At 48.0% G+C, this 22,919-nt stretch overlaps 1 protein-coding gene across 2 annotated transcripts in view; it reads right to left on the minus strand.

Annotated features, from left to right (window-relative positions):
- LOC134965884 (dual specificity tyrosine-phosphorylation-regulated kinase 1B-like) overlaps positions 1-14,160 on the minus strand; it is a 122,353-nt gene extending 108,193 nt beyond the window's left edge. Inside the window, exon 1 of one of the 2 annotated variants that reach the window (XM_063942274.1) lies at positions 13,872-14,160. Coding sequence is in view for 1 of the 2 variants with exons in the window: in XM_063942275.1 (XP_063798345.1) it covers positions 8,412-8,442 (31 nt within the window). In the remaining variant the exon portion in view is untranslated. Of the gene's footprint in view, positions 1-8,411; positions 8,458-13,871 lie in introns of those variants that run through there. The other variant, XM_063942275.1, reaches the window with a different exon arrangement.
- Positions 14,161-22,919: the final 8,759 nt, after the last annotated feature.

Consider the following 22,919-nt stretch of genomic DNA (forward strand, 5'->3'; position numbering starts at 1 on the left):
TTCAACCGCCATGCCGACAAACGTAGCTGCGGTAAGTCTTGGAACAGACAGGGCCCCTGCTGCCGCAGGTCCTGTCTGAGTGGCAGAGGCCATGGGTCCTCTGATATAAATTCTTGAAGTTCTGGGTACCAAGCTCTTCTTGGCCATCCACGAGTATCGTTCTTACTCCTCGCCTTCTTATTATTCTCAGTACCTTTGGTATGAGAGGCAGAGGGGAGAACACATAAACCGACTGGTACACCCACGGTGTTACCAGAGCGTCCATAGCTATCGCCTGAGGGTCCCTTGACCCGGTGCAATATCTTTTATAGCTTTTTGTTGAGGCGGGACGCCATCATGTCCACCTGTGGCCTTTCCCAATGGTGTACAATCCTATTGGAAGACTTCTGGAGGAAGTCCCCATTCTCCCGGGTGGAGGTCGTGTCTGTTGAGAAGATCTGCTTCCCAGTTGTCCACTCCGGGAATGAACACTGCTGACAGTGCTAACACATGATTTTCCGCCTATCGGAGAATCCTTGTGGCTTCTGCCATCGCCATCCTGCTTCTTGTGCCGCCCTGTTGGTTTACATGGGCGACTGCCGTGATGTTGTCTGATTGGATCAGTACCGGCTGGTTTTGAAGCAGAGGCCTTGCCGGCCTCAGGGCATTGTAAATGGCCCTCAGGTCCAGAATATTTATGTGTAGGGAAATAACCTGACCTGACCAAAGTCCCTGGAAATTTCTTCCCTGTGTGACTGCCTCCCAGCCTCAAAGGCTGGAATCCATGGTCACTAGGACCTAGTCCTGTATGCCGAACCTGCGGCCCTCTTGAAGATGGGCACTCTGCAGCCACCACAGTAGAGATACCCTGGTCCTTGGAGACAGGGTTATCAGCCTATGCATCGGAAGATGCGATCCGGACCACTTGTCCAACAGGTCCCTCTGAAAAGTTCTTGTATGGAACCTGCCTAATGGGATTGCTTCGTAGGAAGCTACCATTTTTCCCAGGACTCGCGTGCAATGATGCACCACTACCTATTTTGGCTTCAGGAGGTCTCTGACTAGAGATGACAACTCCTTGGCTTTCTCCTCCGGGAGAAACACTATTTCTGGTTTATGTCCAGAACCATCCCCAGGAACAGTAGACGTGTCATAGGAACCAGCTGTGACTTTGGACTGTTTAGAATCCAACCATGCTGTTGTAGCACTTTCCAAAATAGTGCTACCCCGACTACCAACTGCTCCTTGGACTTCGCCCATATAACGAGATTGTCCAAGTACGGGATAACTACAACTCCCTTTTTTTGAAGGAGTATCAACATTTCGGCCATTACCTTGATAAAACACCCTCGGTGCCATGTACAGTCCAAACGGCAGTGTCTGGACTTGGTAATGGTAATCCTGTACCACAAATCTGAGGTACTCCTGGCGAGGATGGTAAATGGGGACATGCAGGTAAGCATGCTTGATGTCCCAGGATACCATGTAATCCCCCTCGTCCAGGCTTGGAATAACCGCCCTGAGCGATTCCATCTTGAACTTGAATTTTTGTGTTCAAGGATTTTAAATATAAAATGGGTCACACCGAACCATGCGGTTTCGGTACCCCAACCCGTGTGGAATAGTAACCCCGTCCTTGTTGAAGTAGGGGCACCTTGAGTATTACCTGCTGGGAATACCGCTTATTAATTGCCTCTCGCACAGCCTCCCTGCCTGAGGGAGTTGTCAGCAAGGCATATTTTAGGAAACGGCTGGGGGGAGACATCTCGAATTCCAGCTTGTACCCCTGAAATACTACTTGAAAGAAACAGGGATCCACCTGTGAGCGAGCCCACTAATTGCTGAAATTTTTGAGACGGCCCCCCACCGTACCTGGCTACACCTGTGGAGCACCCGCGTCATGGTGTGGCCTCACAGGAGGCGGGGGAAGAATCTTGATTCTGGGAACAGGCTGACTGGTGCAGCTTTTTTCCCTCTACCCTTGTCTCTGTACAGAAAGGAAGCGCCATTTGTTTCTGAAGCCGAAAGGACTGTACCTTTGTCTGTGAGGAAACCTGAGGTAAAATTATTTCTTCCCAGCAGTTGCTGTGGATACGAGGTCCCAGAGACCATCCCCAAATAATTCCTCACCCTTATAAGGCTCTCTATGCGCTTTTTAAGTCAGCATCACCTGTCCAGTGACAGGTCTCTAATACCCTCCTGACAGAATGGACATTACATTTATTTTGGATGCCAGCCGGCAAAATATCCCTCTGTGCATCCCCCATATATAAGACGACGTCTTTAATATGTTTTTATGTTTGCCAACTAGTATCCCTGTTTGACAGGGTCACCGACCACGCTGCAGCAGCACTATCTGCAGGTCTCAGTCTAGTACCTGAGTGTGTAAATACAGACTTCAGGATAGCCTCCTGTTTTTTATCAACAGGTACCTATTAAAGTGGCCGTATCCTAAGACGGCAGTGCCACCTTTTTTGACAAACGTGTGAGCGCCTTATCCACCCTAGGAGATATCTCCCAGCGTAACTTATCCACCTGGCGGGAAAGGGTACACCATCAGTAACTTTTTATAAATTACCAGTTTCTTAACGGGGGAACCCACGCTTTCACACACTTCATTTATTCATCTGATGGGGGAACAAAACACTGCCTGTTTTTTCTCCCCAAACCTAAAACCCATTTTTAGAGGTGCTTGGGTTAAAGTCAGAAATGTATAACACATTTTTTATTGCCGGGATCACGTCACGGATGTTCCTAGTGGATTGTGTATATGTCTCCACCTTGTCGACACTGGAGTCAGACTCCGTGTCGACATCTGTGTCTGCCATCTGAGAGAGCGGGCGTTTTTGAGCCCCTGATGGCCTTTGAGACGCCTGGGCAGGCGCGGGCTGCGAAGCCGGCTGTCCCACAGCTGTTACGTCATCCACCCTTTTATGTAAGGAGTTGACACTGTCGGTTAATACCTTTCACCTATCCATTCACTCTGGTGTCGGCCCCACAGGGGGCGACATCACATATATCGGCCTCTGTTCTGTCACCATATAAGCCTCCTCATTCAACATGTCGACACAGCCGTACCGACACACCGCAGACACACAGGGAATGCTCTAAACGAGGACAGGACCCACAAAAGCCCTTTGGGGGGACAGAGTAAGAGTATGCCAGCACACACCAGAGCGCTATATATATACAGGGACTAACTGAGTTATGTCCCTAATAGCTTTTATATAATATACTGTATACAGTGCCAATTTTAATGCCCCCCCTCTCTTTTCCCTCTTACTGTGCAGGGAAGAGCCAGGGAGCTTCCCTCCAGCCGAGCTGTGAGGGAAAAATGGCGCCAGTGTGCTGAGGAGATAGGCTCCGCCCCTTTTTCGCGGCCTATTCTCCCGTTTTTTATGGAATTCTGGCAGGGGTATTTACCTCATATATAGCCCCTGGGGCCATATATTGAGGTATTTTAGCCAGCCAAGGTGTTTTTATTGCTGCCTCAGGGCGCCCCCCCCAGCGCCCTGCACCCTCAGTGACCGGAGTGTGAAGTGTGTGAGAGGAGCAATGGCGCACAGCTGCAGTGCTGTGCGCTACCTTGGTGAAGACAGAGTCTTCATGCCGCCGATTTTCCGGACCATCTTCTTGCTTCTGGCTCTGTAAGGGGGACGGCGGCGCGGCTCCGGGACCGAACATCAAGGCTGGGCCTGCGGTCGATCCCTCTGGAGCTAATGGTGTCCAGTAGCCTAAGAAGCCCAATCCGGCTGCAAGCAGGCGAGTTCGCTTCTTCTCCCCTTAGTCCCTCGCTGCAGTGAGCCTGTTGCCAGCAGGTCTCACTGAAAATAACAAATTCTAAGACTATAACTTTCTAAGAGCTCAGGAGAGCCCCTAGTGTGCATCCAACCTCGGCCGGGCACGAAATCTAACTGAGGCTTGGAGGAGGGTCATAGTGGGAGGAGCCAGTGCACACCAGGTAGTCTAAGATCTTTCTAGAGTGCCCAGCCTCCTTCGGAGCCCGCTATTCCCCATGGTCCTTACGGAGTTCCCAGCATCCACTAGGACGTTAGAGAAAGTATACCGAACTCAGACCTCAGTGACCCCTAACAGCTCATGTTTTCCCGATCTCCTAGCTGGTGCATAAGTGTATTGATTACTAATGGACACATTTTAAAGCATGCACAGGTGGTCTGGAAAACATGAACTGCGATGGGTCCTTGAGGACCGAGTTGGGCTAGGCTACCACAGGTATGCACACATTTTGTGCATGAGAGGAGACCACAAATAAAAAAATAAAAAAAACATCACAAATGTATATGTGAAAGTCACGTGGGAGGAGTTTATGTATTTGACAATGTTTATAACAGTGGTTACAAAAAGCGGTCCTCAAGGCAACCCAATGGTCCAGGTTTCAAGGATATCCATGCTTAGACACAGGTGACCTCAGTTTGATTATACTATCTGTGCACAAGGAGAGATATCCGTAAGACCTGGACTGTTAAGGGGCCTTGAGGACACTGGGGCAGATGTATTAACCTGGAGAAGGCATAAGGAAGTGATAAATTAGTGATATGTGCAAGGTGATAAAGGCACCAGCCAATCAGATACTTACAGTTAATTTAAATATTGGAGCTGATTGGCTGTTGCCTTTATCACCTTGCACAGATCACTGGTTTATCACTTCCTTATGCCTTCTCCAGGTTAATACATCTGCCCCACTGTTTGGAAACTACTGGCTTATAACCTTGCTAACTACTGCCAGCTACTTTCATCTATGATCGGCCATGTTAAGACTCGGGAGGAGGGAGGGGGGGATTCAATTGTTTTTTTGGGCGCCTGTTGGAGCAAATCGTTTGGGTGTCCAGCGCCAGAAGAACAATTGAATATCTCCCCTGCTAAAGTGACTGGCAATGGGGTGTGGCAAAACAACTGAATAGCCCCCAGAGTGTCACTGTGCAGCACACTCACTTTAAACTTCTGTCCGTGACATCTTACATCACCACTGCTCTTAATTAAAGGCTTAGGCCCGGATTTATCAAGCCTTGTAGAGTGATAAATTGCACGGTGATAAAGTACCAACCAATCAGCTCCTAACTGCCATGTTACAGGCTGTGTTCAGGAGCTGATTGTCTGGTACTTTATCACTCTCCGAGGCTTGATAAATCTGGGCCTTATTTTGAATGATCTTTGATTTGCTAGCCTTGTATCATATACACAGAGGTTCTGAATGCTATTAGTACCTTTATGCATAGTGGCCCACTACAATGCATCATGGTGCAATGGAGAACACAACATTGGATTTATCTTTTGTATTTTTCTTATGAATTCAAGACATTTAACTTTTCAAACTGATTATTAATATTAAATGGTCATCACATAAACATGCAATAAAACTAATCCTGCAAAGGCCCAAATCAATGTAGTCTCTACATCAAATATAATAATGTAGCAGAGTAACACTGAAGGTAAGTTGTATCTACAATTGTTATTCTCGCTCAGTAGCCCATATAGTGCATGTTAGTTTTCCTCACGTTTATCGTGGTCGTTGTTACATAATATACATTGCATTTATCGCTCCTTTCCATACTGGACAGAACGGAGTGAGAACACCCAACCACAATATAACCAGAGGTAATGCAAGCTTAGTACAACACGCTGTATCCAGCTACTTGCACTCCTAGTTTACAGTTATTTGCAGCTGCAGCCATATGAAGCACACGCCTCTCCACACTGCAGCTATGACATTCTGGCACCGAAATCCATATAAACCGTGCCTCTGTGTCATCACAAACACGCACAAGCGCTAAAGGATGTATGGCTCCCAAGGTGTCTGCAGCGTACCTGCCAGCCGCAGGTCACAAGTCCACTCCGCACTGACTGCGATGGGCAAGGGAACAATGCATGTGCTAGGCTTTCTGGCACTGCAGCGGTTAATAAAATAAAGCATTAGTACCCCCCCCCCCTCCCCCTTCCTGCCACATCTAATATCACTACAGAAGGATGTTTTCTGGGGTCTCAGTGGGTGCAGGCTGCAGCCCCCTTCCATTTACTGACAGTACAGAGAATTCAGTACAGTGAAGGTGCAGTGCTTTATAATAATTAAAAAAAAGCACAAAAAAAACAACATGGCAGCCTTCATGTAGTTAGAAGACTTCTATAATTAGATGTGATGAAGGGGGTTGGGGTGAGTTCACAATTTTATAGATATGCCATGTTAGGTCCATAATATTTTCACATTTAATTTTCCAAGGGGGTTAAATGCTTGTGAATGCAAACTGCTGATCTAAGTGTTATCAATCAGCCTTTTGTAAGTAGCACAGATTCCCCGAGCACTGAACATAAGGGCACAAATGTTTCTGTGCATGCCTCTGCAGACTCACCTCTAACATTTCCTCTGCTATGGCAACAGGCTCCCTATTGGCTCGCACAAATGCTACTTCCAGCCAATCCCGGGAGCTGCTCTGCGGCGATGCATGTTGCTAGGTTATATATGATGCAGTGAATGATTATGCCCAAACAAAGAGAGAAACCGGAGCAGTTCAGGCACTCCAAAAATACCCCTCTTTTCAAAGCCACTGCTCCTTCCAGGAACATGCAGATATAAATAACGCACTGCAGTTACCAATCCCGATCCGTAACCAATATCCAAACGAATCAGATGGGCTCCGGGTGCCGGCCGCCAAAAATTTTCCACTGGCACCTTGCCATCTTAAACAGACATATTAAGAAAAAAAAAAAAAAAAAAAGCTTTCAGATCAAATGCCCTCCACCTCCATTCGCCACCCTCAAAATTTGCCTGAGACCAGGACGAGCACGTGGACTGTAACTTACTGCAAGATGCACTGCAACTACATCTATTTCACGCAACAGTCTGCAGCAGCGCTCTCCTCCTTAACGCATTCACTGCCACACTGCACAACCATGGCAATTCCCTAGTAACAGCAATCTAGCGGGACTTCCTCTGGAGCTTCTAACACAACTTGACAAGTGCTCCCGGCCCCCCCCCTCGTCCGACATACACACACTACATCCCAACCATGCAAGTAAAATATGCAGAATTAGCACTTATTGCACCACATAACCGATCCATCTATTCATTCCAATATAACTATTCTATGCCTCTTCAGCTGCACAATCAACACAAGAACACATGCATGGAAATTGGGGAGGGGGGTCCTTGCAAATAAACCTACAAACAACAAAATCCTATAGGAGAGGTTTCTGTGAAGACATACATCCCTAGACTGTATGGCGTTTACATGATCAGCTGTACTGGATCCCAGCCCCGGCACTGCTGCTATACAAGTCACAAGCAGATGGCATGTTGCATTGCTCCCCCACCCGTTCCTATGTGCAGGGGGAAGTGGCACTGTGCGAGGTGCTCTGATTTGGCCACACTGGCTTAGTCCTTAGGACAGAAAGGCCGGAATCTGACTAAGGTCATGGAGGGTTCAATGTCCCTTCATTTAAGTCTGCTTCATTTAATGCAGATAGAAATATGTATCAGGTTATGTAGTATAGAAAGCGGGTGCTGTATCTGTACTTAGGGACGGTCAGGAGAAGTCTCCACCCAGATGGACAGTTTTTGTGGGAAAGTATCTAAAGAGCTTTGACGTTTCGGATAAGCCCCTAAAACACATGAATGGGATTACACACACACAAACGCGCAGAGAGGTCTATGAGCGAAACAGCGGGTACGGAACTGGGCGCACAGTCCAGAATAAGGAATAAAGGATAAGCTTTCTATGCCATGTAAATAGAAATGCAATCTGGATGTAGCCATAGTATGTGGTAGGTAGGTATTAGGCAGCGCAGGACAACAAGGAACCAAGCACCCCGGACACAAGTACATTTCAAGGACTAAGCTCCCAAATTCCAAAGAAACCAAGAGGGGAGAGGAGCAGCTGCCAGGCAAATGCCAAACATTCCCCCCCCTATGGGTCCTGTGCTCACACACCCCGCCTCCTCCCCACACGTCCAGGACCCTCTGCATCCTGCTAACTGTGCCATGAGAAACATCCCTACTGGCTTCTGCCACTGTACGGACCAGGGAAAACTGGAACTTTACAGGAGCCGGTATATACTGAAGCTACACAGATAGGTTACAACTGGTATTTCTAGGTACAACAGCAAATGCTACCCAGTGACAGTCATTCCCGGCTAGGAAACCATTAGCCGATTTGATGGAAGTTCATTATCTAGTTCCCAAATATAAATACGGAGACAATAAAAAAAGAGTGGCTCGGTATTTAATGGGTGATCTGGAGAGTTCAGGGCACGCAGCTGGAGTCATACTAACTGCAGAGGGACGCAATCATATCCATTACTACAGCGAGATGCGGCTCTAACCCAAGCAGACTAAGGAACATATTGGTGAAACTGATATAATGGTGACATTGCTTGGGCTCATGCATCAAACTGACCTATTTATTAAGCAGATAACTTACAGGATGTGTGAGGAAGCATGCGACATGACATGCAGGAGGGACCAGCCGGGGGGTCTGGGAAATGGTCTGTATGCGACACATGCACCTAAACATTAAAGATAGAACAATATAACTAACTATGGATATTTATATAGCACCCACATAGGCGTAATGTTTTATCAAGGGTGCCAGGACATAGTACATGCAGTGTAACATACTGTAAACAGCACTCCAAGTGATTCAAACACCAAAGTGTGTATTGACAGCATTAGAAATATACAGCAATGTCTGGGGGAAGCCAAGTGCCCTTTCCCAAGCTACTACAATGATGGATGGATGGGAGTGCTCTTCACCCTTCCCACCAGAAGCAGACATAACCACACAGTTTGGCAGTGAGTACATGAGACCTGGTACAAGATGACAGTGTCAAACCATTTCATGTTAGCAGGCGGTTATAGCAGTCACTTTGCACCCTGTGCGAATCCACCAATCTAGTTTGCATTGTTACCTAGAAGACTGCAAGGCAAATACTAAGAATCAGGTTCCTGTATACAGATAATGGGGTCGATTCAATTCGGCAACTTATGAATAGCGCCGGGAATTAGCTCCCGACGCTATTCAATTCAGCTCCAGTTAAGTCGGCGATGGCCCGTTCTTGCAGACTTAACAGGTAGTTTTGTCGGGAGAACGGGCATTCTCCGACTTAACTACCCGCGGCGATGCTGATTCCCGACAGAATCAGCCTTGCGCCGGCCACGCGGCAGCACTTTTGTCGGTTTTCTTCTCGCACCCCCCGGGGATGAGAGAAGAATTCCCGACAATTGCGCGTAACTAGCAGCTGAATTGAATAGTGTCGGGAGCTAATTCCCGGCGCTATTCATAAGTTGCCGAATTGAATCGACCCCAATTGTCAACTCAAAAAAAAACAAAAACCTGCCACTTTCTACCAAAACTACACGTCACACAGATTGTAAGCCCCAATAGTCTCAGTGATCAGTGGAATAGGTCTTTACTGATCATTAACCAATTATTTGCCAGCTTCAATATCCCTGAATGTCCCACCACATTTCACATATTGGGGTTGATTCAATTCGGCAACTTATGAATAGCGCCGGGAATTAGCTCCCGACACTATTCAATTCAGCTGCTAGTTACGCGCAATTGTCAGGAATTCTTCTCTCATCCCCGGGGGGTGCGAGAAGAAAACCGACAAAAGTGCTGCCTCGTGGCCGGCGCGAGGCGGATTCTGTCGGGAATCAGCATCGCCACGGGTAGTTAAGTCGGAGAATGCCCGTTCTCCCGACAAAACTACCTGTTAAGTCGGCAAGAACGGGCCATCGCCGACTTAACTGGAGCTGAATTGAATAGCGTCGGGAGCTAATTCCTGGCGCTATTCATAAGTTGCCGAATTGAATCGACCCCATTGATTGCTGGCAAAACTGATGATTACAACGTAAAGCATGAATATACTGTAAAGTGCTTTCACTTGCGCAAGTTACTACAACTAATGGTTTATATAAAACTTTCCTGCCATAAATAAGAATGCAGCCAATGTATAGAAATGTGTGGTGAAAAAGTGGGGATTCATTTTTGGATGCAAAGCATCGCATATACCATTACTTATTAGTGTACTCACTTTAAATGCTTGTAAAACAAAAAGTTTCATCTAATCGCCATATCCATAAGCCAGGTGTCTTTTGTGCAATGCACCATAGCAACTAATATGACAGCTCCTAACCTTCCTAATCTACTTTCTAGCCTGGCTACTAAATTTCCCAGCGTATTGTCCAATCCTGGTCAGAACTAGTCATTAGAAAAGAAATGCCAAACAAGTGTATCCCGTCTTCCAAGCAAGAGTAACATGAACATTTTAGGAAGATGCAACAATGGGCTCCATTCAATTCGATGACAGTTAAATAACGCTGGGAATTAGCTCCTGGTGCTATTCAATATAGCGCAGTGGTAAGTTGGGGAATGCCCATTCTCCCAGACTAAACAGAGTGTTTAGTTGGGAGAGCGTGCATTCCCTGACTTAAGTGCCCGGCGTGACGCTGTTTCCGCCACGCTAAAGGCAGAAATCAGCATCGCGCCACAACTTTTGTCAGATTTCTGCTTGAGAAGGGTGTCACATGGCGCTGTATTAAATAGCCCTGGGCGCTAATTCCCGGTGCTATTCAACTGTCATCGAACTGAATCGTGACCATGGCGCTGCATTGGATAACCCCGGGAGCTAATTTCCGGCGCTATTCAGCTGTCATCGAATTGAATTGTGCCCAATATCGGATAAAAGAGGACTTGCTGATAATATAGTCCTCCAAAGCCAAACATTGAAGCACACTAGCTATTTCTTCAATACATATGATTTTCCACTCATTAAAATTTTACCACCCCCATTTTTTTTAACAATCCTTATACAAGATTTTATATTATGTCTATAATACAAATATCTGCATAAAAGGAATACAGCCAGAATTCAGTGTACCACACTATTCACACACTGCAAAAGGAGTGTTCATCCCTTATCACATAGCGTGGTATACGTATCGTCCCCTAAATTCTAATGTACTGTCAGTTTGCAATGTAAAATAAATACACACTCTACATTTAAGGATCCTGTACTATTTGCCGGAGCTTGTGTTTAGTATGCGGTTCATACAGATAAGAAATTTAAATTCATCCATAATATAATATAAATGCCAGTACATTCATATTACTGTCACCCAAATACAGGCGGAATAAAATAAAATACCCAGAACATCTTTTTATTTATGCTGCATAGTCAGCAAACTGCACTTGTGTCGTTACAGCTCCAATATCATTTGTCAGCCGCTATAATAAATTCCACCTTTCCTTCTGCTCATTCTACGAACAGGGAGATTTTCCTTTCCCAGAATTTGCCTTTGAACCAGCTGGAAATAAAGGACTTATGCCCTTAAATCCCCTAGTCGTTAGCTGCATATGCACTGAGCTACCTATGCACAGGCTTACCCTAGCAGCAGGAAAAAGTGTCTTCTTCAAGAACAACTCTTTCATTGCTACAAAAAAAAAGCCATAATATAGATTTAGCATATACAAACCTACATTTTACATAAGAAAATCGCAATGATTACTGCAGTTTGAAATGACAGACATCATCCCTTATTGCTTAAAAACACTAGCAATTACAACCAATCTATTTACCCCAGATGCTCAGGATAATGCAAACGCCAATATATTAATACACTTCCTTACAGCGTTCAAAAATGTCATTTGAGTGAAATAAAATATACGGTCACATTGTCTGCACGTTTGGAACAATATACTGGATACATAACGAGAGCTCTTCCCTCATGTGCCCGTGCTTTTATAAACATAAATGAGATATGTGGAATTACAGCGGGCAGGGTGCAGACATTCACCAGGCAGATTGCAGCAAGGCCTTCTCTGCAGATGTGACCAGCTCTTAGCAATGACTGGGAACTGCACCACATCACACCTACAGCTCTGCCAGGGTATAGGGGGGGGGGGGAGACCTCCTGTTATATCCCCCATAACACTGCCAGGGTGGGGGTACCCTCCTTTATACAACTACCATTCATCACACACAACACTAGCAGTGCAGGGGAGATGTCATGTGATATCCCCCCACCCTCCCATTCATTAAATATAACTCTGCCAGGGAAGTGGAGCCCTCCCTGTAACACATCTCCACCCACTCAAGGGGCACAGGACAGGAAGAGGGAAGCTCGGGGGGCACAGGACAGGGAGGGAAGATCAGGAGGCACAGGACAGGGAGGGAAGCTCAGGAGGCACAGGATGGGGGGAGGGATGCTTAGGGGGGCACAGGATGGGGGGAGGGATGCTTAGGGGGGCACAGGTTGAGGGGAGGGAAGCTCAAGGAGCACAGGTTGAGGGAAGATCAGGGGGGCACAGGGTATGAGGAAGAAGCTCAGGGGGCACAGGATGGGGGGGAAGGATGCTCAGGGGGGACAGGATGGGGGGAGGGATGCTCAGGTGGGCACAGGATGGGGGGAGGGATGCTCAGGGGGCAGAGGGTAGGGGGAGGGAAGCAGATGGGGCAGAGGGAATGGGGAGGGAAGCTGATGGGGCACAGGACGGAGAAGGGAAGCTGATGGGGCACAGGACAGGGGGGAGAAGCTGATGGGGCACAGGACGGGGGGGAGAAGCTGATGGGGCACAGGACGGGGGGGAGAAGCTGATGGGGCACAGGACGGGGGGGAGAAGCTGATGGGGCACAGGACGGGGGGGGGGGAGAAGCTGATGGGGCACAGGACAGGGGGGAGAAGCTGATGGGGCACAGGACGGGGGGGAGAAGCTGATGGGGCACAGGACGGGGTGGGGGGGAGAAGCTGATGGGGCACAGGACAGGGGGGAGAAGCTGATGGGGCACAGGACGGGGGGGGGGAGAAGCTGATGGGGCACAGGACGGGGGGGGAGAAGCTGATGGGGCACAGGACGGGGGGGGGGGGGAGAAGCTGATGGGGCACAGGACGGGGGGGGGGGAGAAGCTGATGGGGCACAGGATGCAGGGAGAAGCTGATGGGGCACAGGACGGGGGGGGGGGAAGCTGATGGGATACAGGACGGGGGGGGGGAAGGAGAAGCTGCTGGGGCACAGGATGCAGGGAGAAGCTGCTGGGGCACAGGATGCAGGGAGAAGCTGATGGGGCACAGGATGCAGGGAGAAGCTGATGGGGCACAGGATGCAGGGAGAAGCTGATGGGGCACAGGATGCAGGGAGAAGCTGATGGGGCACAGGATGCAGGGAGAAGCTGATGGGGCACAGGATGCAGGGAGAAGCTGATGGGGCACAGGATGCAGGGAGAAGCTGATGGGGCACAGGATGCAGGGAGAAGCTGATGGGGCACAGGATGCAGGGAGAAGCTGATGGGGCACAGGATGCAGGGAGAAGCTGATGGGGCACAGGATGCAGGGAGAAGCTGATGGGGCACAGGATGCAGGGAGAAGCTGATGAGGCACAGGATGCAGGGAGAAGCTGATGGGACACAGGATGCAGGGAGAAGCTGATGGGACACAGGATGCAGGGAGAAGCTGATGGGACACAGGATGCAGGGAGAAGCTGATGGGACACAGGATGCAGGTAGAAGCTGATGGGACACAGGACGGGGGGGGGGGGTGAGAAGCTGATGGGACACAGGACGGGGGGGGGGGGTGAGAAGCTGATGGGACACAGGACGGGGGAGAAGCTGATGGGACACAGGACAGGGGGGGGAGAAGCTGATGGGGCACAGGACGGGGGAAGAAGCTGATGGGGCACAGGGTATGGAGAGGCACAGGGCGGAGGAGGGAGGCTGAACAGGCACAGGGTATGGAGAGAGGCACAGGGCGGGGGAGGGAGACATTCCCCCCTTATGCCGGCAGTGTGGGAGTCCCCTCCAGGTGCCGGGTATATGTGTCAGTGAGGAGACAGGCCGCGCCCGGATCCCCGGCATCTCCTGTCAGCCCGCCCCCGCTCTCTCACCTCAGGCGCAGCGGCAGGCTCTCCTCGGGCGGACGCACATCCTGACAGGCTCCGGAGCTCTGCAGAGGAGGCCGGAGTGGAGCGGTACGGCCGGCGCTCGCTCCCTTCTCCCCCGGGGTGCGGCCCGGCGCGGCTGTCGGGGCCAGCGGGTGGGGGGCAGTGACGGCTCGGCGCCTCCGCCGCGCACTCCGGCTCCGGCACTCAGCTTTTTTTTTCCCAGTAATGCAACACAAAATGGCTGCGAAAACAAACCGACGCAACAGCCGCTGAGGAGAAATCACGTGAGTGCGCATGCGCAGAGCCCCGCTGAGCGGCCAGAGCCCTGCCGCCCCCGCTCTGGGAGCAGCTCCTGCGTCACCGCCCCGCCCCCTGGCAACACGCCCCGCCCCTTGCTGCTGCTGCAATGCTTGCTGCTAGGGTGCAGTAGGGATCCCTGATTTGTGCTCCCTACTGCTGCCTCTGGCCTGATGCTTGGCCTATCAATCTATCTCATTCTCCATATATATATATATATATCTATCTATATATATATATATATATATGTATATATCTATATACATAAATATCTATATCTATATAGATATCAGTACTATCTATATATATATATATATATATATATATATATTTATATATAGATAGATCTATATATCTAAATATATTTATAGCTCTATGTCTATATATATATATATATATATATATATATATATACATTATCTATCTATCTATCTATCTATCTATCTATCTATATGCAAATGGTTGTTCTCTGAGGTGCACTGTTAATTTAATGAATATTACCACTATGGATGTGAACTTGTGGATGCTGTATATATAACTTTATATAATTACACCCGAAGTATATAAAACTTTTTTATTGTTAGAATACAAGCAAAAAATTCAAGAGTTCACTTTTGTACACATTCTCTTATACACAAATCAGTTGTCGATGTTAAAGGGTATATGAACCCATTTGCTTCTTATTGGTACAATATTTGTATCATTGTATATTAATAAGATGTTATTAATATACTTTTGCATTCCAGACCTCACAGATGTGACAGACTGCTGGTGGTTGCAATATATTCTGGACAATTGCTAAAGATACAGTTATAAATACTGTTTGAAACACCTTCAAATTCATATGAAGATTATGGGTGTTGTTTCTAAGTCCTAAGAATTCTAAGAAATCAAACAAATTGCCGCCCAGTAATGTAATCCACACTAGATTGTCCTATATATTTCTATTAGTATAATTGTTTACACTTGTTTTCATCTGAGAATTAGAGATTTCTCTGTTATCATAATATAAAAGTTCAATATTTTGTCAAATAACACCCCTGAAGAAGTCACCAAAGATGAAACGCGTTGGGTGAAACAACTTTATTAACATCTTATTAATATACAATTATACAAATATTGTACCAATAAGAAGCAAATGGGTTCACAAACCCTTGAACATCTGATTTGTGTATAAGAGGATGTGTATAAAAGGGAACTCTTCAATTTTTTACTTGTATTTTAACAATAAAAAAGTTTTATATACTTCAGGTGTAATTATATAAGGTTATATACAGCATCCACAAGTTCACATCCATAGTGGTAATATCCATTAAATTAAGAGCGCACCTCAGAGAACAACCATTTGCATTAATTTTCTTAGGCCTATATTGGCAAGAGGCCTCTTTTGAGGGAAGCTGCTCAACAACAATATAGTACTGTATTAATTTAACATCCCTAGCACCAATTGTGATTGGGAAACACCACATCATTTAAATTAGTGCAAATTAGTGAATAAGGAACTATGCAGTTCCTTAAAAAAAAATTGGGTTTGCACGAGGGAAAAAAAACATTAATTCTGCATTCTACGAAGAAAAAAAAATAGGGAAAACTTTGGTTGTAAAAAATCTATTACTCGAATGCCTATTCCTAAATATTTTACACCTGAAAGAGAATTACTAAAGCCTTGCAATGTAAACCTGAAAAATTGCAATAAGGTCGATTAGATAGATGATAGATAGATATTATATACTAGCCATACATCAAGACGATATCGTTCCAACCAGCCAACTAGTTGGCTGGTTGGAATGATAGTTGGGAGCAAGTAATAATCAGCCGTTTGCTCACATGCCGAAAAAAGCCCAAAAACGGTTGGTCAAACTTGTTGGGTAAATCAAACCTGTTTCATTTTTCCCAACTGATCATTCAGGTGTAGGAGGAACTTTCCCCCCAACCGAGCGATATATAGGGAAAAACTACCTGGCAGTGTCCACCTACTTTTTCCACCCTCCACATGCCCATCACTGTCCATCTGCCCCTGTCAACTTGGGATCATTGGCAGCGGTTGTGCAGGAGCCAGGAGGAGAATCCAGGGCAGCTGCGGTAGTCCATCACTGCCAGGCTGCCCCTGTCAACCCAGTACCGGCAACAGCAGAGCTGGCAGAGGACCAGAGCTGGTGCGGTCTATCCCCCCCACCCCCGACCAGCACCCCTGACACCTGTTAACCGTGCCCCCCCATTGGCACCCACGATCACCCCCGCCCCCTCAAATCCCCCGGCATCACTGCCGCAGTCCAGGTCCAGCCGGTAATGTCCAGCTGCCACTTCTCCACCGCCATCCTGCTCCAGCCACAGGGTTAAGGGGCTGCCTCACCACCGCATTCCAGGTCCAGCCATCCGCCGCCATCCCGCTCCAGCTGCAGGGTCCAGGGGCCACCTCATCCCTGCCATCCAGGTCCAGCCATGGGGTCTAGTTGGCTCCTCGTCACCTCTTGGTGACTACAAAAGACTAATAATTATTTTATTTTATTTTTGCATCCTGCGCCACAATTTCTTCCCCTATGACCGCCCCTCCCACAGCACCCGCAACTCCACCCCTACCATTGTTGGCAATAAGCCCCCAGTACTACTGCATCCCATGACACCCCCTCCTGCAGTCACTGAGACACAGAAGAAGTGATTGGAACGAATGGATAGAATGAAAGGATGAAAAGAATCATAAAGGCGAGGATAGACAGCATGAGAGGCTGCAGTGGATGGATAGATTGAGAGATGAGATGGATAGAATGACAGGATGGGATGGATAGAATGAGAATCAGGAGGTGATAGTTGGAATGAGAGGAAGAAATGGATAGAATGACAGGAGGGGATGGATAGAATGAGAGTCAGTAGGGAATAATTGGAATGAAAGGAAGAAATGGATAAAATGACAGGAGTGTGTCACAACTGAGGGCCTGAGCTGACGGGAGGCAGCCTCAGTTGTAGGGGCTGAGATGTACCGGAACCTGGGAGGTTGTATCAGACCCCTGGACATGTAAGTAATATGAATAATAACTGCCCGAAGGCGTGACCACGACAACTTGGATAAAAGTCAATGATGTTTATTATGACAACTCCGCAACACAGCAGCAGTAAAAGAAAACGTAAAAGTCAGCAAAGAATAAATACAGTTCCTGGGTACTACAGGATGGCAGGAGCCACAGGGCACTGGTAGTGTGAGACAGTTCTTATGATCTTCTAGATGGAAAGTCCTTACCAGGCCCGACTGTAGCAATGGAGATAACCCAGGATTGTGCCAGCTGGTGTTCCAGGAAAAGCTGGGTTGCTGAAGATAAAACAGCTGCTGTGGATACTGGCTGGAACCAGACTGTTGTTAGCACGGAGTGGATACTGGCTGGAACCAGTTAAATAATAAATGAACTTGGGAGCGATGAAATATGAACTGAAATGTAGAACTTGAGAGCGGAGAAATAATAATACCGGTGGAGAGTGGTAAAGTGTAGAAAGGACACCGGCCCTTTAAGGGAAGCTGTACTCTGCTGGAAGCTGAGCTGGAAGCAGGTAATGTTGTAGCTGGAAACAGATGAATCCACAATGGATTGGAGAGTCAGGCTACACCGCAGGTGGAATGCTGGTGCGGGTCTCTATGGTGGAAGTCTTGAGACAGGAGCTGGAACCTGGAAGACAATCACAGGAGAGAGACAAACAGGAACTAGGTTTGACAACCAAAGCACTGACGCCTTCCTTGCTCAGGCACAGTGTATTTATACCTGCAGCAAGGAAGGGATTGGCTAGGCAATTATGCAGATTAACAATACTGACAACAGATTGGAGGAAATGATCAGCTGACAGAATCCAAGATGGCTGCGCCCATGCAGACACTTGGAGGGAAGTTTGGTTTGTAATCCATGTGGTAATGAAAACAGTAATGGCGGCGCCGGCCACTGGAGACAGGAGACGCCAGGCTGACAAGTGCACATCCAACCACGCGGACACAGCGGAGGCCGCGGCTGACGTAATCGCCACTCTGACACTCTGCATGCAGAAGCTCAGGGACGGCGGCGGAGGCCGCGGGAGACGCCATGCAAGATGTAATATGGCGTTACTGTGACAGCGTCTCAGAGAGACAGGAGAGGATGCAGGAATGTGAACATTAGGATAACAGATGGGATCCGGTCCTGGAGCGCTGAGCCAGCCTTAGGAGGCATCTGATGGGTAAGAAATGGCGTCCAGATACCCGGATCGTGACAGCACCCCCCCCTTTAGGAGTGGCCCCAGGACACTTCTTTGGCTTTTGAGGAAACTTGGAATGGAATCTCCGGACCAAGGCAGGAGCATGGACATCAGAAGCATTGGTCCATGAACGTTCCTCAGGGCCATAACCCTTCCAGTCAATAAGATATTGTAGTTGACCGTAACGGTGACGTGAGTCCAGGATCTTGGCTACTTCATACTCAACGCCTCGTTGAGTTTGGACTTTCGGAGTTGGAGGAAGTGAGGAATGAAACCGATTCAAGATCAGCGGTTTCAACAGGGAAACATGGAATGTCCTGGGTATTTTTAAGAAGGGGGGCAACTGAAGTCTGTAAGCAACAGGATTGATGACTTGTTCAATCTTGAAAGGACCGATATAGCGAGGTGCAAACTTCATACTGGGAACTCTTAACCTCAAATTCTTCATGGATAACCATACCCGATCACCCACCTTGAGAGCAGGAACTGCTCGACGCTTCTTATCCGCAAACTTCTTGTACCTGAACGATGCCTTGAGCAGAGCTGATCGTACGCTCTTCCAGATATTGGCAAACTGATGCAAGGTGATATCCACTGCGGGAACAGAAGTTGCTGGAAGCGGTTGGAACTCAGGGACTTTAGGGTGGAATCCAAAGTTAGTGAAGAATGGTGTTGAAGCAGATGAAGAATGATACTGGTTGTTATGACAGAACTCGGCCCAGGGAAGTAATTGAACCCAGTCATCTTGAGAGGAGGACACATAGATGCGGAGGAAGGCCTCCAAGTCCTGATTCACCCTCTCGGTTTGACCATTGGTCTGAGGATGGTAAGCCGTGGAAAACTTTAGCTTGACTTGGAGGACTTGACATAAACTTCGCCAGAATTTGGCTGTGAATTGAACTCCTCGATCTGAGATAATTTCTTCAGGAAGACCGTGGAGTCGGAAGATCTCTTGTATGAATACTTGAGCCAACTTGGGAGCTGACGGAAGACCGGTGAGAGGAATGAAGTGTGCCATCTTGGTGAACCGGTCAACTACCACCCAGATGGTATTGAACTTGTTGCACATGGGTAAATCTGTAATAAAATCCATCGACAAATGGGTCCAAGGTTGACGGGGAACAGATAGTGGAACCAGTTGCCCTGCAGGCGACTGGCGGGATACCTTATGTTGAGCACACTTTGGACAAGATGCAATAAACTCCAAGACGTCCTTTTTCAGAGTTGGCCACCAATAGGACCTAGAGATAAACTCCAGGGTTTTTTGGATACCTGTATGTCCGGCAAAACGGGAAGCATGGGCCCAATGCATGAGCTTCTTCCTTAGCATCGGTTTCACAAAACTTTTCCCTGATGGGGGCGTAGAGTCCATCCCTACCGTGGAGAATGCCAACGGATTTATAATAGGATGCTTGTCTGAAGACTCTGACTCATTTTCTTGCTCCCATGAGCGGGAAAGGGCATCGGCCTTGCGATTCTGAGAGCCCGGACAGAACTGGAGTTTAAAGTCGAACCTGGAAAAGAAAAGTGCCCATCTGGCCTGACGAGGGTTGAGACATTGTGCGCCTTTCAGATATAAAAGGTTCTTGTGGTCTGTAAGTATGGTGATTGAATGAGAAGCTCCCTCCAACAGATACCTCCACTCTTCTAGAGCGAGCTTGATGGCTAGCAACTCCTGGTCGCCAATGGCATAGTTGCGCTCAGCTGGGGAGAACTTCCGGGAGAAGAAACTGCAAGGGTGTAAATGGCCATCTTTAGCCCTCTGAGATAACACCGCTCCTACTCCAACGGAGGAGGCATCCACCTCTAAGATGAAAGGAGAGTCGATGTCAGGCTGTTTCAGAACAGGCGCAGAGATGAACCTTTGTTTTAAAAGATGAAATGCTTGCATGGCTTCTTCAGACCACTTGGACGGGTTAGCACCCTTCTTAGTGAAAGCAGTAATAGGCGCCACAATGGTGGAAAAGTCTCGTATAAACTTTCGGTAATAGTTGGCGAACCCCAAGAACCTCTGGACCCCTTTGAGGGTTAAGGGTATCGGCCAATTTTGGATTGCTTGTAGTTTCTCAGGATCCATCTCTAGTCCGGAACCGGACACAATGTACCCTAGAAACGGAATGGACTTGACTTCAAAGACGCATTTCTCTAATTTGCAATAGAGATGATTGACACGGAGACGGGACAGAACCTCTTTAACCCAAAAACGATGTTCCTCTAAATCGTTGGCAAAAATGAGGATATCGTCTAGATAGACCACGACATGACGGTATAGAATGTCTCTGAAGATCTCATTGACAAAATGCTGGAAGACAGCTGGAGCATTGCTCAATCCGAAGGGCATGACGAGGTACTCATAATGTCCGTCACGGGTGTTAAAGGCGGTCTTCCACTCGTCACCCTCACGGATCCGGATGAGATTGTATGCACCTCTCAAGTCCAGCTTTGTAAAGATGGTAGCTCCGCTAACTCTGTCAAAGAGCTCAGTAATCAGGGGTAAAGGATAACGGTTCTTGATGGTAATGTCGTTCAAACCTCTGTAGTCGATGCACGGCCGCAGACCACCATCTTTCTTTTTTACAAAAAAGAAGCCTGCGCCGGCTGGGGAAGAAGAAGGTCGAATGAACCCCTTTGCTAGGTTCTCTTTAATGTATTCCTCCATAGAATGCGTCTCAGGCAGAGACAACGGATAAGTTCGGCCTCGAGGTGGAACCTTCCCTGGAACGAGATCAATCGGGCAGTCCCATTCTCTATGAGGAGGAAGGATATCAGCAGAAGCTTTACTGAACACATCCGTGAAATCTTGATATGGAGGAGGTGGAACATCAGACGACCTGGGGGAGGAAGAACAGACAGGCAATACTTTAAACAAACATGTCTCAGCACAGGAGGAACCCCATGCCAGGATTTGCGTAGTCGTCCAATCAATTGTAGGATTGTGAAGACGGAGCCATGGAAGGCCCAGGACCACAGGATGTGTGGCTCTTGGAATCACTAAAAAAGAAATAAGTTCGGAATGAAGAACTCCCACTCTCAGACGAACTGGTAGAGTCCTTAGGGAAATAACTGCATCAAAAATCTTGCTGCCATCCACGGCAGTTAAGGAGATGGACGAAGGAAGTCTCTCGGTGGGTAGGGACCACCGTTTAACATAGGCTTCGGTAATAAAGTTCCCAGCTGCTCCGGAATCAAGGAGGGCAATGACGTTCCGATAACGTTGAGCAATTTGGAGCGACACTGGGAGATTACAATCATGAGGAGATGGAGAGGAGATCATTACTCCTAGCCGGCCCTCTCCTGGGCGAGCTAGGGTTTGGAGTTTTCCCGGACGTTCGGGACAGGCATTGATGGTGTGAGACGGAGCTGCACAATAAAGACAGAGAGACTTGGAGAGACGTCTTCGGCGCTCAGCAGGAGTTAAACGGGAACGGCCAATTTGCATGGGCTCATCTTTAGTTGGTGACAGTTGGCGAGGAGGAGGAGCAGAAGATTTTGGAGCAGATGATCTTCCACGCTCAATTGCTCTCTCTCTGAAACGTAAATCAACTTTCGTGCAGAGTGAGATTAGCTCATCTAACTTAGAGGGTAAGTCTCTGGTAGCTAACTCATCTCTAATACGCTCAGATAAGCCATGCCAGAATGCAGCATACAGGGCCTCGTCGTTCCATGCCAGTTCGGATGCCAGGATCTGGAACTGTATCAGATATTGTCCTACAGTACGTGACCCCTGGCGTAAACGGAGAATCTCGGATGAAGCTGAGGTTACCCGGCCTGGCTCGTCGAAGATGCGCCTGAATGTTGACACGAAGGCAGTGTAGGAAGATAGCAGGGTGTCGGACCTCTCCCATAACGGTGATGCCCAATCAAGGGCTGAGCCACTGAGAAGAGAAATAATGTAGGCAATTTTTGTACGGTCACTGGGAAAATTGCCAGGTTGTAGCTCAAACTGAATCTCACACTGGTTGAGAAATCCCCTGCAGAATCTTGGAGATCCGTCAAATTTTGCTGGCGTTGGAAGATGAAGACGTGGAGCAGAAATGGGTAAGGTGGGTGGGGTTATAGCTGGAGTCACTGTGGTTGACGCACCAGACGCGCCTGATCCACAGAGAGTTGTCTGAATCCCATCCAGCCGAGTAGAGAAATCCTGGAGACAGCGGATGATGTGGCCCTGTGCAGCCTCCTGATGTTCTAGTCGGGCTGCCAGTTCTTGCATCGGCCTGGCCGCTTGATCCTGGTCTCCCGCTGGATTCATTAGGTCAGTGCTTACTGTCACAACTGAGGGCCTGAGCTGACGGGAGGCAGCCTCAGTTGTAGGGGCTGAGATGTACCGGAACCTGGGAGGTTGTATCAGACCCCTGGACATGTAAGTAATATGAATAATAACTGCCCGAAGGCGTGACCACGACAACTTGGATAAAAGTCAATGATGTTTATTATGACAACTCCGCAACACAGCAGCAGTAAAAGAAAACGTAAAAGTCAGCAAAGAATAAATACAGTTCCTGGGTACTACAGGATGGCAGGAGCCACAGGGCACTGGTAGTG

This window comes from Pseudophryne corroboree, chromosome 10, assembly GCF_028390025.1.
Source record: "Pseudophryne corroboree isolate aPseCor3 chromosome 10, aPseCor3.hap2, whole genome shotgun sequence".
NCBI lineage: Eukaryota > Metazoa > Chordata > Amphibia > Anura > Myobatrachidae > Pseudophryne > Pseudophryne corroboree.